Source organism: Pelophylax lessonae (genome assembly GCF_965119305.1).
Source record: "Pelophylax lessonae genome assembly, chromosome: 11".
In the NCBI taxonomy this organism is placed as follows: Eukaryota; Metazoa; Chordata; class Amphibia; order Anura; family Ranidae; genus Pelophylax; species Pelophylax lessonae.
In genome coordinates this window covers 102,939,342-102,956,682 of record NC_138778.1, presented here as the reverse complement: position 1 = coordinate 102,956,682, position 17,341 = coordinate 102,939,342, and the positions used below count along the sequence as shown (strand labels likewise).

Here is a 17,341-nt window from a genome sequence, read left to right as displayed (position 1 = left end):
GGTACAGGCTGACTTTTCTGCACTGAGGGGCCAATGGACAGGGCCATACATTGTAAAATCTTGGATGAGAACCTTCTTCCTTCAACCAGAACACTGAAGATGGGTCGTGGATGGGTCTTTCAGCATGACCATGACCCAAAATATGCTGCCAAGGCAACAAAGGAGTGGCTCAAGAAGAAGCACATTAAGGTCATGCAGTGGCCTTGCCAGTCTCCAGACCTTAATCCTATAGAAAATGTATGGAGGGAGCTGAAACATTGAGATGCAAAGTGACCGCTAAGAAACCTTAAGGATTTAGAGAAGATCTGTAATGAAGAGTGAACCAAAATTATTCATTAGATGTGTGCAAACCTGGAAACTAACTACTGTACACAAAATGTCTTGCCTCTTTGCTTGCCAGCAAGGGTTTCTCCACCAGGTACCAAGTCCTATTTGGCTTGAAGATCAAATGCTTATTTTATTCACTGAACTGCAACTCAATTTATAACAATGGTATCGTGTTTTTTTTTTTTTTTTTCTGGATTTTTGGTTGATATTCTATCTATCATTTTAACTACATCTATGATAACAATTATAGACCCTTGATTTCTTCCCACTGCACAGCTCTCTCAGGGGATGACACGCTTGTTCAATTAGGCTTTGAAAAAAAGACCTAGAAGCTGACTGTTTTTTGTGTAGAGCTTTTCCAGATTTTGCACATTCCAGATTTAGTAAATCCTCCCATACTGTGAATTAAGCCTAATGCTAGTACACACGATTAAAAAAATCGGACAAAAAAAATACAAATTTCAGAATAATCATCCAATAATCTGATTGTTAGTACACACTTTTCAAGAGCCAGTCATGACATTTCATGTGAAAATATCCGAAGGGACAAGCACAAATTTTTTTTCAGAATGATTGGTTTTAGTATTTGTCCGTATAAAATTGACTAACCAAAACCATGTATACTTGGAAACGAAAGAATTAGATCACTGGGGGGAAGTTGTATTCTGTTTTACAAGAATTTCTGTAACTCTAGTAACCAATTTGTTTTTGATATAGAGAGTAGCATGTAAAGAAAAAATGGATGATCATTCCTCTGATATTTTCATTGTGTGTACTAGGCTTTGGGCCCTTTCACACGGGCTTTCCGATCAGGGCCGCCTGTCAGTTTTTCAGGTGGACCTGATCGGATGGTGACATGTCCGCTGATACCCGCTGCTCTCCTATCCGATCCTCTCCGTGAAATCCAGACAGATGGAAACCCTGTTTTCCATCCGTCTGGAGTATCGGATTGGATAGGATCGGATGAAAACGGACAGGCGGTCCGTTTTCATCCGATCTCCCATATAGGAGAGTGGGGATCTGACAGCTCTGTCTCTGCAAAGTTAGTGGAGATGGACCTGTCATCCGCCTGCTCGGCGGGGATTGGCGGAAAATGGAGTTCGCCGGGCGGAAAGCCTGTGTGAAAGGACCCTTAGACACTGGAAGGAGTTTACCAGCCTACCTCATTAGCACACCTTCACCCATCAACTAAGTTTTCACAGCATCATGCTTGACACTGCTTTTGGACATCCCAAATGGTCAAGAAGATCAGGAGCTGTGTCTGTCAATGAATGAATGAAAGAGAAAATGGGATTTTTGACTTACTGTAAAATCAATTTTTCTGATGTTCATTGACGGACACAGCACCCATCCGTCTGTGGAGTTTTATTACTTCTGACACTGCCCATAGGCGTAGTCAAGTTCTTTTTCTGCCTAGTGTCCTACTCCTGTAGGGGGCAGTATAGCCCAATGGTTATGAAGATCAGGAGCTTTGTCCGTCAATGAACATCAGAGAAATGGATTTTACGGCAAGTCAAAAATCCCATTTTTGTTTTGCTAGAAAATTAGTTAAAACCCTCAAACATTATATACACTACTCAAAAAAAATGAAAGGAACACTTTTTAACCACTTCCCACCCACCATATAGCACAATGATGGCCAGAAAGTGGTATAGTGATCGTGACTGGCCGTCATATGATGTCCAGCAGGATAAGCCGCTTGCGCTCACCCGCGAGGATACGCAGAGTGACGATTGGTGGTACACTGCATCTCCGATCCCGGTAAAGAGCCTATGACGTAGGCTCTTTACCATGTGATCAGCTGTGGCCAATCACAGCTGGTCACATCGTAACCAGGAAGTGCAGTTTATCGGCTTTCCTTCATTCGCACTGACAAGGCGCAAGTAGAGGAGAGCTGATCGAGGGCTCTCCTGACGGGGGGTCTGCACTGGTAATCAGCGCATTGAGTATCTGTGCAGACCCACCAGGGATGCCAACCCATGCCACTAGGGATGCCAACATTGACCACCAGGGATGCCAATCGGTGCTAATTAAAGATTCCAATCAGTGCCTAATGGGGATTCCAATCAGTGCCCATTAGTAATGCCTGTCAGTGCCTCATCAGTGCTGCCTATTAGTGCCCATCAGTGCTGCTCATCAGTGCCATCTATAAGTGCCCATCAGTGTTACATATTAGTGCCTCATCATCAGTGCCACCTCGTCAGTGACTATCAGTGCCGCCTCATCAGTACCCCTCAGTGCAGGAGAAAACTTACTTATTTACAAAATAAACTTTTTTTTTTTTTTTTCAAAATTTTCAGTTTTTTATTTGTTTAGCAAAAAGGAAAAAAACCCAGAGGTGATCAAATACCACCACCACCACCACCACCAAAAGAAAGCTCTATTTGTAGGAAAAAAAATAACAATTTTGTTTGGGTACAGCGTTGCATGACCGCGCAATTCTCATTCAAAGCATGGCAGCTCTAAAAGCTGAAAATTGGCCTGGGCAGGAAGTGGCTGAAAGTGCCCTGTATTGAAGTGGTTAATCAGAGTATAGCATCCAGTCAATGAAACTTCTGGGATATTGATCTGGTCAGTTAAGTAGCAGAGGAGGTTGATAATAAGTTTCAGCTGCTTTTGGTTCTAATGAAATTGACAACAGGTGCACTAGATATGTAACAATGAGACAACCTCCAAAACAGGAATGTTTTTTTGGGTAGAGGCCACTGACCTTTTTTTCCATACTCCTATTCTGTTTTCTGACTGTTTTTCACTAGTTTTGCAATTGGCTAGGGTCAGTGGCCCTACAGGTAGCATGAGGCGATACCTAGACCCTATAGAGGTTGCACAGGCAGTTCAACTCCTCCAGGATGGTGCATCAATTTGTTCCACTGCCAGAAGGTTTGCTGTGTCTCTTAGCACAATCTCAAGAGCAAGAAGGAGATTCGAGGAGACAAGCAGTTACTTCAGGAGAGCTGGACAGGGCCATAGAAGGTCCTTAACCCATCAGAAGGACCAGTATCTGCTCCTTTGTGCTACGGGGCACCGATCCGATATTCGGATCGGATATCGGTGCCGATATGTCCATTTTAGATGGATCCGGGGATCGGTAACATTGACCGATCCACTGGCCGATCCGGTTTTTGCTTGGTAACGGCTCAGCCATCCCTTACTAGGTGCGGTAGTAGTATGGGATGGGAGCCGCTACTTCCTGTATAGGTCCCGCTCACAGGCGGAGTGATATCAGATGCACTCCGCCTGTGAATGGAGGAGCCATACACATGAAGCAGCGGCTTGCTTTGAGTGTAGCTGCGGATCGGTTCCAGTATCGGCGATTTCACAACGCCAGATATCGGTATCGGGTCCAAAAAAGTCGGATCGGTGCATCCCTAATTTGTTCAAGGTGGAACAGGATGAGCACTGCCAGAGCCTTACAAAATGACCTCCAACAGGCCACTGGTGTAAATGTCTCTGACCAAACAATCAAGCAGACTTCATGAGGGTGGCCTGAGGCGCCGACGTCCTCTAGTGGGCCATGTGCTCACTGGCCGGTACCACGGAGCTTGATTGGCATTTGCCATTGAACACCAGAATTGGCAGGTCCACCACTGGCACCCTGTGCTTTTCACACATGAGAGCAGGTTCGTCCTGAGCACATGTGACATACCTGAAAGGGTCTGGAGAAGCTGTAGCAAAGGTTACGCTGCCTGTAAGATCATTCAGCATGACCAGTTTGGTGGTGGGTTAGTGATGGTCTGTGGAGGCATATCCATGGAGCTCTCTACAGGCTAGACAATGGCACCTGACTGCCATTAGGTATCAGGATGAAGTCCTTAGACCCGTTGTCAGACCCTACGCAGGTGCAGCGGGTCCTGGGTTCCTCCTGGTGCATGACAATGCCTGGCCTCATGTGGCAAGAGTATGCAGCCAGTTACTGGAGGATGAAGGAATTGAAACCATTGAATGGCCTCCACACTCGCCTGACCTAAATCCAATAGAAAACATCTGGAACATTGTTTCGGTCCATCCGATGCCGCCAGGTTGCACCTCAGTCTGTTCAGGAGCTCAGTGATGCCCTGCTCCAGATCTGGGAGGAAATACCCCAGGACACAATCTGTCGTCTCTTTAGGAGCATGCCCCTATGTTGTCAGGCATGCATACAAGCACATAGGGGCCATACAAATTACTGAGTACAATTCTGAGTTGCTGCAATGAAATTTCAGCAAAATGGACTAGTCTGCTGCAGCATTTTTTCACTTTTATTTGCGGGGTGTCTTTGAAATCAGCCCTCTGTAGGTTGATAATTTTCATTTCCATAAAATGATGTGGCATCCTTTCGTTCCTAACACATTACCCAGTCCATATCAGTATCGATATCCAGCATGATATTTTTCCCCACTGAGATCTGATGTGTATTTAAAGTGTTCTTTGAATTTTTATGAGGTGTGTGTGTGTTTTGTGTGTGTATATGTATGTATGTATATACAGTGTGTGTATATATATGTGTGTGTGTGTGTGTATATATATATATATATATATATATATATATATATATATATATATATATATATATATATATAATATATTGTGTGTGTGTGTGTGTGTGTGTGTGTGTATATATATATATATATATATATATATATATATATATATATATATATATAATATACAGTATCTCACAAAAGTGAGTACACCCCTCACATTTTTGTAAATATTTTATTATATCTTTTCATGTGACAATACTGAAGAAACGACACTTTGCTACAATGTAAAATAGTGAGTGTACAGCTTGTAGAACAACAGATTTGATGGCCCCTCAAAATAGCTCAACACACAGCTATTAATGTCTAAACCGCTGGCAAGAGAAGTGAGTACACCCCTAAGTAAAATGCGAAAATTGAGCCCAAAGTGTCAATATTTTGTGTGGCCACCGTTATTTTCCAGCACTGATTTAACCCTCTTGGGCATAGAGTTCACCAGAGCTTTACAAGTTGCCACTGGAGTCCTCTTCCACTCCTTCATGAGGACATCACGGAGCTGGTGGATTTTAGAGACTTTGTGCTCCTCCGCCTTCCGTTTGAGGATGCCCCACAGATGCTCAATAGGGTTTAAGTCTGGAGAAATGCTGGCCAGTCCATCACCTTTACCCATAGCTTCTTTAGCAAAGCAGTGGTCGTCTTGGAGGTGTGTTTGGGGTCGTTATGTTGGACTACTGCCCTGTGGCCCAATTTCCGAAGGGAGGGGATCATGCTCTGCTTCAGTATGTCACCGTACATGTTGGCATTCATGGTTACCTCAATGAACTGTAGCTTCCCAGTGTCTGCAGCACTCATGCAGCCCCAGACCATGACACTCCTTCCACCATGCTAGACTGCAGGCAAGACACACTTGTCTTTGTACTTCTCACCTTATTGCCGCCACACACACTTGACACCATCTGAACCAAATAAGATTATCTTGGCCTCATCAGACCACAGGACATGGTTCCAGTAATGTGGCAAAAGGTCGAAAAGTTCAAGGGGGCCGAATACTTTCGCAAGGCACTGGGTATGTATGTATGTACAGTGGGTACGGAAAGTATTCAGACCCCCTTAAATTTTTCACTCTTTGTTATATTGCAGCCATTTGCTAAAATCATTTAAGTTCATTCTTCTTCCTCATGAATGTACACATAGCACCCCATACTGACAGAAAAACACAGAATTGTTGACATTGTTGCAGATTTATCAAAAAAGAAAAACTGAAATATCACATGGTCCTAAGTATTCAGACCCTTTGCTCAGTATTTAGTAGAAGCCCCCTTTTGATCTAATACAGCCAGGAGTCTTTTTGGGAAAGATGCAACAAGTCTTTCACACCTGGATTTGGGGATCCTCTGCCATTCCTCCTTGCAGATCCTCTCCAGTTCTGTCAGGTTGGATGGTAAACGTTGGTGGACAGCCATTTTTAGGTCTCTCCAGAGATGCTCAATTGGGTTTAAGTCAGGGCTCTGGCTGGGCCATTCAAGAACAGTCACGGAGTTGTTGTGAAGCCACTCCTTCGTTATTTTAGCTGTGTGCTTAGGGTCATTGTCTTGTTGGAAGGTAAACCTTCGGCCCAGTCTGAGGTCCAGAGCACTCTGGAGAAGGTTTTTGTCCAGGATATCCCTGTACTTGGCCGCATTCATCTTTCCCTCGATTGCAACCAGTCGTCCTGTCCCTGCAGCTGAAAAACACCCCCACAGCATGATGCTGCCACCATGCTTCACTGTTGGGACTGTATTGGACAGGTGATGAGCAGTGCCTGGTTTTCTCCACACATACCGCTTAGAATTAAGGCCAAAACGTTCTATTTTGGTCTCATCAGACCAGAGAATCTTATTTCTCACCATCTTGGAGTTCTTCGGGTGTTTTTTAGCAAACTCCATGTGGGCTTTCATGTGTCTTACACTGAGGAGAGGCTTCCGTCGGGCCACTCTGCCATAAAGCCCCGACTGGTGGAGGGCTGCAGTGATGGTTGACTTTCTACAACTTTCTCCCATCTCCTGACTGCATCTCTGGAGCTCAGCCACAGTGATCTTTGGGTTCTTCTTTACCTCTCTCACCAAGGCTCTTCTCCCCCGATAGCTCAGTTTGGCCGGACGGCCAGCTCTAGGAAGGGTTCTGGTCGTCCCAAACGTCTTCCATTTGAGGATTATGGAGGCCACTGTGCTCTTAGGAACCTTAAGTGCAGCAGAAATCTTTTTGTAACCTTGGCCAGATCTGTGCCTTGCCACAATTCTGTCTCTGAGCTCTTCAGGCAGTTCCTTTGACCTCATGATTCTCATTTGCTCTGACATGCATTGTGATCTGGAAGGTCTTATATAGACAGGTGTGTGGCTTTCCTAATCAAGTCCAATCATTATAATCAAACACAGCTGGACTCAAATGAAGGTGTAGAACAATCTCAAGGATGATCAGAAGAAATGGAAAGCACCTGAGTTAAATATGAGTGTCACAGCAAAGGGTCTGAATACTTAGGACCATGTGATATTTCAGTTTTTCTTTTTTAATAAATCTGCAACAATGTCAACAATTCTGTGTTTTTCTGTCAGTATGGGGAGCTGTGTGTACATTCATGAGGAAGAAGAATGAACTTAAATGATTTTAGCAAATGGCTGCAATATAACAATGAGTGAAAAATTTAAGGGGGTCTGAATACTTTCTGTACCCACTGTATGTATGTGTGTGTGTGTGTATATATATATATATATATATATATATATATATATATATATAGTGTGTGTGTGCTTCTGGGGTAACCGAGAGAGGAATAATGTAATGTCAGGTCCTCTCTCTCTGTTCTGGGCAGCCATCATGGTCAGAGGGAGCCGCGGGGGGGGGGGGGGGGCAGTGCGATCTACATAGTGCGAGTACATATTCGCCGGCTAAAGTTTACATACTGGGATGATGCTTGCAGGTGCAGGCATTATCCCAGTATGACCACTGCAACCCGAGAACGTCCACCTTGAAAAAGAAAAAACATTCTGTTTAACCACTTAAGCCCTGGAAGATTTGGCTGCTCAAAGACCAGGCCCTATTTTGCAATTCGGCACTGCGTGAATTTAATGGACAATTGCGCGGTCGTGCAATGCTGTACCCAAACAAAATTGACGTCCTTTTTTTTCCACAAATAGAGCTTTCTTTTGGTGGTATTTGATCACCTGTGCAATTTTTTTATTTTTTGCGCTATAAACAAAAAAATAGCGACAATTTTGAAAAAATAACAATATTTTCCAAATGTTTTTTATATGAAATTCTCAAAAAAAATTGTAAAAATCAAAATTTTTTAACATTTTAGGCCAATTTGTTTTCTGCTATGTTTGGTAAAAAAAATCCCAATAAGCGTATTTTGATTGGTTTGCGCATATTATTGCGTTTACTAACTACTGGAAAGATTTATGTCATTTTTATTGTTTTATTTTTATTTTTTTTACTAGTAATGGCAGCGATCTGCATTTTTTTTGCGGGATTGCGGCGGATAGATCGGACCCCTGACTGACATTTTTGACACTTTTGGGAGTACCAGTGACATTACTACAGTAATCAGTGCTATAAATATGCACTGTTACTGTCAAAATGACACTGGCAGGGAAGGGGTTAACTTTATTGGTGATCAAGGGGTTAAATGTGTCCCTAGGGGCGTGATTCTAACTGTGGGGGGGCGTGGCTTGTTCTGTAATCACAGAGACATACGATCCTACATAGCAGGATCGCATAGCCTCTGTGCTTACATCAGGGAGAATGACAGACGGCTGTGTTTACATCAGCCGTCTGTCTTTCTCCCTCTGCAGCAGGATATCGTGAGTGACCGGCGGACATCGGAGCTGCCGGTCACTCGCGCTAGCTCCCCAGGGAACGAGCGGGGGCTGGAGCACGCCTCTGGCGGCGCGCGCTTGCCCCCCACAGGCGGCTGAGCGAGTGACATACACCTACGTCAGCAGGATCGCATAGCCTCTGTGCTTACATCAGGGAGAATGACAGACGGCTGTGTTTACATCAGCCGTCTGTCTTTCTCCCTCTGCAGCAGGAGATCGTGAGTGACCGGCGGACATCGGAGCCGCCGGTCACTCGCGCTAGCTCCCCAGGGAACGAGCGGGGGCTGGAGCACGCCTCTGGTGGCGCGCGCTTGCCCCCCACAGGCGGCTGAGCGAGTGACATACACCTACGTCACTTTGCCTAGCAGCAGCTGCCTGCCGAAGTATATCTGCGGTGGGCGGTCGTTATGTGGTTAAAATAGAAATGAAAGGCAAACCATTTATATATAGATATGAAAAATATTATAAATACATTTTCTCTGTTCTTAGCGGCATAAGAGCTGAGGGGAGGAGAAACCACATACACTAATCTTCCCAGTGAAAGGTTGTGCAGAGGGTGGTGTGTCAGGACAAGACTGATCATTGAAAGAGAGTAGGCTGAGTTCCCAGCACAGCTAGAGAACTGACCACACAACTGACCTCCTGCTTAGTGTGGCCATTTTTTTTTAGGAAGGACTGGCAGGAACATCAGGGATTTTAGAGGGACTGGCAGGAACATCAGGGATTTCAAACAAAGCAAGCAATACAAAGTGAACTGGATAGTTTCTCATTCAGGTACATGGTACAGCAGGCACATATCAGGAATTTGAAATGTTATGTTTACATATTGTTTAACCATAGTGCACAAGGCTTTTCTGTCCTCCATTGCCTCCCGCATTAGGTGGCCAAAGTATTTGCATTTCAGCTTTAGGATCTGGTCTTCCAGTGAATTTTCAGGGTTGATTTCCTTCAGGATTGACTGGTTTGATCTTCTTGCTGTCCAAGGGACTAGCCTTTTGTTTCTGTTCATGAGGTTTTCTTGGCAAGGATACTGGAGTGGGTTGCCATTTCCTTCTCCAGTGGATCACGTTTTGTCAGAATTCTACACTATGACCTGTCTATCTTGGCTGGTCCTACACGGCATAGCTTGTAGCCTCACTGAATTACACAAGCCCCTTCACCACGGCAAGACGGGATAGGATTTTACATACTCACTATAAAATACTTACTCCATTGTTCAATGAAGGACACATCGTCCTTTCCTCCTTTTGGTTCTCTCCTGTTTGGCTTTTTGCTTTGAATAGTTAGTTAAACGTTTGGAATCTTTCACCTTTCGCTACTCTTCCTGTTTATATGACTACTTGCGACAAATGAGCTAAGCAGCAAGTACACTGTTGGGAGCTGTCCCCTTCTTTCATTTTTACTTTGTGTCCAATCCTCCCGTAGGCAGCCATATACCCACATGCACTGCATATTATCTATGGTTTCCCTTAATGAACATTGGGGAAAAGGATTTTATGGTGAGTGGAAAAAAAATCCTTTTTTTTATTTTTCCGTTTTGGGGGCATGTTTGGATCAAATAACATTTTAATATGCATAGTCTGAATTCTCAATAGGTAAAAACATAAATTTTTATTGTGTGCTGTGATAGCATTTCAAAACGGTCATATCACGTGTTTTATGTCCAGCTAAGCTCCCTACTTGTAGTGGAACCTAAAAAAAAAATCAGAAAAGAATAGGTTTCTTTACAGAGTGCATTCCAATGTAATGTAATGTGTGCATTATAGCCCACAGGTGTGATGGAAACCAAAATCTTTTCTTTGGGGTATCTGAGTCACCTTTGCTTATTTTGTGGTGAATTAGCATGCTGAATGAAGTGTGATCAATAAAAAATATTGAGGTTTGTCACTGATTTTACTATTTGGAATACATATTTTGTACAGTGGGTATAGAAAAAAATCACCCCCTTTAAAATAATCACACTTTGTTGCTTTGCAGCCTGAAATGAAAACTGACACCAATTTTGTTTTATCCAGCTGTCAGTAAAAAAAAAAAAAAAATCCAAAAACAGAATCAGTGAGCTGGAAAAAGGATAACCCCCCCCCCTACTAAAAATTACTTCTAAACTCAATCCGGTGTAGGCAATCACATTCTCAATGGCACATAAAGCCATTTAACATTTAACTGTGATCTGTGGACATTTTGATTAGCTTAGCATGAAAAAAGAGCTTTCCTGGAGCATTTCAGTCCTTTGTAGTGCAATGGAAGCAAATAATTAACTGTGGGTGGCAGGGCACTGTCAAAAGATCTCTGGGATAACTTTGTGGACAGGTACAAGTCAGGAGATGGGATACAAAACATTTCAAAGGCTTTATCAATGCCTAGAAGCACAGTGAAGTCTTTTAAGGCCCCATGCAAACAGTGCGTCAGAAAAAACTAGCTGCAGAGCTACTTCTAACACCAAGAAAAAGCAGCTGTAAAAACGTGCTTTTAGTAGCTTTCTCTATTGGCATTGTTGCACGTTTGGCCATGTCAGCTTTTAGTAGCGTTTTTTTCTGCCTCCGTTCAAATTCAATGGTTGCCTACGAGCCGTCATTGATACGGCTTTCAGGCCATTGATTTGAATGGAAGTCGCATCACAAGACGGATCAGGATGATCCAACTTGTGGTGCGACTTGCGCTCTGAGAATCTTGAGGGGGAATTCCATGCCAAAATGGGGAAAAAAAACGGCGTGGGGGTTCCCCTCAGGTTCCAAACCAGGCCCTTCTGTCTGGTATGGATTTTGAGGGGAGCCCCATGCTAAAAAAATGGCGTGGGCCCCCCCCAAATCCATACCAGACCCTTATCCCAGCATGCAGCCCGGCAGGCCAGGAAAGGGGAGGGGACGAGCGAGCGGCACCCCCCACCCCAAAGCACCTTGCCCCCACGTTGATGAGGACAAGACCTCTTCCCGATAACCCTGGGCGGTGTTTGTTGGGGTCTGCGGGCAGGGGGCTTATCGGAATCTGGAAGCCCCCTTTAACAAGGGGGCCCACCAGATCCCAGACCCTCTCCCTATGTGAATGGGTATGGGGTACATTGTATCCCTACCCATTCACCCCATAAAAGGCAGTGTATGTAAGTCCTGATCCGACTTGTGATGCGACTTCCATTCAAATCAATGGGCTCCCATAGAGAACCATTGATTTTCAAATTAAAAAAAAAAAACGTATAACATGGCTTAACGCTGTTTAAGCAACGTTAATCAGCCTTTAGCAGCGTCAGACATTTTTACAGCTTGACGCTGCAGCTCCAGAACGCGCACTGGTCCTGGGTTTTTATGCAGCTTAAAACTGCCTATGCTACTTGGAGCTCCTAAAAGCCCTGTGTGTGCATGAGGCCATAGAATAACATGAAGGGGTGTTTTTAAGCTGCAAAAAAAAAAAGTCTGACACTCCTAACAGCAGCTGCAAAAATGCCCTGTGTGCATGGGGCCTAAGAAGTGGTAGGTATTTGGTACAACAAAGACCCTTCCTGGATCAGGATGTCGTTCCAAACTGTATGAAAGAGCCAGGCAGAAACAGGTCAGAGAGGCTACTAAGAGGCCTACAGCAACTCTGAAGCAGTTGCAGGAATTTATGAGAAAGAGTGGACATTGTGTGCATGTAACAATACCACAAATTCTCCACAAATATAGCTTGCATGGGAGGGTTGCAAATAAAAAGCCACTTCTCAAGAAAGGCCACATGCAGTCACGACTGAGCTTTGCCAAAAAGCACCTTGAAGATTCTGAGGCCACATGAAAAAAGTAAAGCACCGGGGTGGTAATATCCTGTTATGGGGGTGTTTCTCTGCAGCAGGGACTGGAGCACTTGCCAGGATAGATGGAAAAATGGATGGGGCAAAATACCGTCAATTCTTGAGGAAAATCTGCTGCCCTCTGCCAGAAAGTTGTCAATGGGAAGGTGGTTTACCTTCAAACATGACAATGACCCAAAGCACACAGCAAACATTACCACAGTCAGAGCCCAGATTTAAACCCCATTGAAAAGCTGTGAAATAACTTAAAGACTGCAATCCACAAATGGTCACCATCAAATTTAAATGAACTTGAGCAGTTCTGCAAAGAAGAGTGGACAAATATTGCTAAGTGTAGATGTGAAAAGTTGGTAGAAACTTTTTCCAATAGACTAAAGCCTATAATTAACCTGTTGCTGACCGCCCGCCCACCGCAGTTATACTGGGGAAGGCAGCCGCTCCTGCGCAAACAGAAGTAAGGTATACGTCGGTCGCGCGCCTGCAGCTAGGGGGGGCGAGCTCCAGCCCCCGCTCGTCACTGGAAAAGCCAATGCACGGGGCAGGCAGTTCCGATTGCCGTCTGACACCCGTGATTGTTCCCCGCCAAGAGAGAAGAACGGTCAGGTGTTGTAAACACAGCTGACCGTTCTTCTCCCTGGAATGATCACAGAGCTGCTGTGATCCTTTTATTTAGGAACACAGGTCTCTGTGATCATTTCACAAGCCACGCCCCCCCCACAGTTAGAAACACGCCTCTAGGTACACATTTAACCCCTTGATCACCTATAATGTTAACCCCTTCCCTGCCAGTGTCATTATTACAGTAACAGTGCATATTTTTAGCACTGATTACTGTAGTAATGTCACTGGCCCCCCCCAAAAGTGTCAAAAACGCGCAGATCGCCGCCATTACTAGTAAAAAAAATTTTTTAGGTACAGCGTTGCACGACCGCGCAATTGTCCGTTAAAGTAATGCAGTGCCGAATCGCAAAATATGGCCTGGTCATTAAAGCGGAGTGTCCGGCCACAAAAAAAATTTTTCAATGAAAATACCCCCGGAACAGTCAGGGCTAGTACATTCCACAATGGATAGCCTCTGATCTGTCCCGGTTCGCAGTTACCTCTTAGAAGAAATACTTACCTTGAAAATTTCTTCTCCATCGCTGCCATCTCGGATGTGGGCAGCTGAAGCCAGCACTTCCTCTTCTGCGTCCTCTTTCGCATCCTCTTCTCCCAGAATGCGCCTGCACCGGCCCCGCTCGTCACTTCCGGTGCACGCGCGTCATCCCTGCACAGCTTCTGGGCATGCCCAGAAGCTGTTTAGCAGTGAATGAGGCGCCGCACCGGTAGTGACGAGCGGGGCCAGTGCAGGCGCATTGATTCCTGGGAGCGATGACGTTCAGCTCCCAGGAATCAATGCAAAGAAGAAGTGACGGCGCGGACTGCGGCCGCAGAGGGAGGAAGTGGAAGAAAGGGGAGTATATTTTTCTGCACTAACAAGGTAAGTAAAAAAAAAAAAAAATCATAACTATCCATTTCTTTTTCAGGTGACTAAAAGCAAGCAGATGGCCCAAAATCGACTATGTTGATTTTGTGGCCGGAACTCAGCTTTAAGGGGGCAAATCCTTCCGGTCCAGAAGTGATTAAAGCAAAAGGTGGTTTGGAAAAATATTGACACAAGGGGGTGATCCTTTTTCCAACTCGGTGATTCTGTTTTTTATTTTGAGTTTTTTCGACATGCTGGTGTTATATCTTTCACTTGGATGTTATAAGTTGCAATGAGTAAATACAGCTGGATAATAAAAAAACAGTATCTGTATTCATTTCAGGCTGCAATGCAACAACATGAGATTATTTTAAAGGGGGGTGGTTCTTTTCTATACCTTCTGTAGATAGTGACCTAATTGAATAAGTTTTGTCTTTCATTTAATTGGGCTGTTTTGGCTGCTATTGTTGGAAGTGGTGGATAACCTGATGAATTTTCTATTTTTCAGACTCTACAGTTACGAATACATTCACAGATTGGTGCCAGCAATGCAATCTATCCCAGTGCAGCACAGATTTTGTGGCATAGGACATGTAAGAACAGACCTCAGGTGAGTGTAATAGTGAATTCTGAGATGTGAGCATCTAAAGATTGTGGTTTCTACACAGTGGCACAAACTACAATTCAGCATGCTGATGCACATATGAATTGCATCAGTCTATAATTTGTATCGACTGTGTGAGACCGTTTTTATCCACCTTCTCTCTTATAGAGAAGCCTATGCTGTGTACACAAGAGAGCAGTGGAGAAGGAAGCTTGTTCTTGTAAGAAGTAGCTTCCCAAAATCAGTCAAGTGCAAGAAAAGAAAAGAGAACTCTGGGAAATGTAGTTTCTGTGATACGCATGTTAGACTTTGAATGTGCATGCGTGGCTCTAGAGTAGGTGCAAGTATTTTGAAATGATGGAAATAGCATGCACAGAGGTAGGGATTTATAACTATTATTATATTTAATATAATCAAAGACCTATAGCATTAAATGTTTATTACGCTTCCCCTATGGGGGCAATAGGAAGAAGATATAATACGGTGCTTATTGTCATTTTTTTGGTTCTACTTTAAACTTGCCAGATATGTTACAATCTGACCGTGCAATCTCCTTTAGATCCACCAAAAACTATGTAGGGCAGAAATGAGCAAAAATAGCTAGTTTAGTAGGTTCCTCGTATACTTAGTTTTGGTGAGTCTATAAGGCCCCTTTCACACTTATGCGACGCGATTTTTCCCCAATTTTGCGGCACGATTTTGACGCGATTTTGAAAGCAATGGCTATGGCTCAAAACGCAATCAAATCATGGCAAAGTAGTGCAGGAACAACTTTGAAGTCGGTGCGACTTCAAAACGCACTGATATGAATGGGGCTCATTGAAAATAATGGAAAACGACTTGTCATGCGATTTTGCGGTCCAAAATCGCGGGACAAGTCGCACTAGTGTGAAAGGGGCCTAAGAGCTGTACAATCAGGTTGTAACTTGCATGGTGAGCTTTAAAAGTGTGGTATCTCTCCTCATGTACACCTAAAGTGTATTTAAAGCCTGAAATGTTTTGGGTAGAGTAAGGAAATATTAAAACCCGTACCTCCTTCTTTTTTCTGTTATTGCCCTGTGCTGAGATTTCCCTTCACTTACAATTCCAAAGGCAAAACAAGAAGTAAGGAAAGCTCTGTAAGTTGTCAGAGGGATTTGATGTGATAGATCAACACAAAGTGGCACATAATTGTGATGTGGGAGATAAATGATCAATGGTTTTCAACTATTTTTAAAATATCTTAAGAGTGGCATGTATTTGTATTCAACCCCCTTAACTCTGATACCCTAATTAAAATCCAGTGGAACCAATTGTCTTCAGAAGCCGCCTAATTCTCAAATATAGTCCTCCTGTGTGTGATTTAATCTCAGTATAAATACAGCTGTTCTGTGAAGCCCTTAGAGGCTTTTTAGAGAACTTTAGTGAACAAACCGCATCATGAAGAACAAGGAACACAGCAGACAGCTCATGAATAAAGTTGTTTAAAGCATGGTTAGGTTACAAAAAAATATCCAAAACATCCAAAAAAGAGTTGGGCACAAGTGCAAACCTACAAATATATGGCCGTCCACCTAAAAGACATGCCTGGCAAGGAGAGCATTAATCAGAGAAGCAGCCAAGAGGCCCATAGTAACTCTGGAGAGGATTCTCTGGTCAGATGAGACGAAAATATTATTTTTTTGTCTAAAAGCAAAATGCTATGTGTGGCGGAAACAAACACTGCACATCACCCTGAACACAACATCACCACCATGAAACATGGTGGTGGCAGCAGCTTCATGTTGTGTGGATGCTTTTCTCCAGCAGGGACAGGGAAGCTGGTCAGATTTGATGGGAAAGTGGATGGAACCAAATACAGGGCAATCTTAAAAGAAAACCTGTTAGAGTCTGCAAAAGACTTGAGAGTAACCAGAGTTACAATGGAATGGTTTAGATCAAAGCATATTCATGCGTTAGAATGGTCCAGTCAAAGTCCAGACCTAAATCCAATTGAGAATCTTTGGCAAGACTTGAAAAACTACAATAAAAGGAGTAGGTAAAACATTTGTCAAATAAAACCCCACTCACCCAGCGCTAAAAACAATAAACAATATCTCACTTGAACCTCTGCAAGAGAGAGAATAGCTGCTGCTATTAATATTAAATATATCAAAAGTAGGTGTAACCTGAAATAATACTACATGTATATATGTGTGTGTGTATGTATGTGTGTGTGTGTGTGTGTATATATATATATATATATATATATGACAAAATTACACTAGCAGCGCTGATCGTACATATACGCACAAACCGCATACAAAAAAGTTAAAAAAAGTGAATCATGTGAAAAAGAAGAATGCAGTCCTTGGTGCAAAATAGTGATAGGAAAGTGCTGCCACAGATTCTACTTCACAATCTTCATGCAACCACTTCAAAGAGGAATTCTGATAATCAAAAGGATCTTCCACCACAGTAATTCACGTGGTGTAAAGACTGCCTCCACCTCACCGCTGTGCACACCCTGTGGTAATGGACACTTACCAGAGGTAGCCTATTATTGCGCTTGGAATACTCCTTTGGTAGATATCTATCTGCAGAGGTACCAGCTTCCTCAGAAGATCAGAATTCACCAGTATCAGCAATCCTCACACCAGCATATAAAAGGATCCAAGGCGCTCAAACTCAGCATTCACAGGGGTACCTTTCCAGTCTCTTGGCATCTCTTGTGCTTTCAATCAATCAAACTGTAGAAAGCCCCAATATGATTATAGCTACTTCCATGTAATGGAATGTTTGTGATAACAAGCTGCACCGTGTGCGGACAAACTCTCCTCACAGATGATGAAGGAAGTGGGAGAAGGGAGAGCAGGGAATCCCATGAAAAAAAAA

At 43.6% G+C, this 17,341-nt stretch overlaps 1 protein-coding gene across 2 annotated transcripts in view; it reads left to right on the top strand.

Annotated features, from left to right (window-relative positions):
- Positions 1 to 17,341, top strand: part of UQCC1 (ubiquinol-cytochrome c reductase complex assembly factor 1) — a 415,387-nt gene that overhangs the window by 21,166 nt on the left and 376,880 nt on the right. Inside the window, exon 2 of one of the 2 annotated variants that reach the window (XM_082272610.1) lies at positions 14,402 to 14,494. In XM_082272610.1, the coding sequence (XP_082128736.1) occupies positions 14,402 to 14,494 (93 nt within the window). Of the gene's footprint in view, positions 1 to 14,392; positions 14,495 to 17,341 lie in introns of both variants that reach the window. The other variant, XM_082272609.1, reaches the window with a different exon arrangement.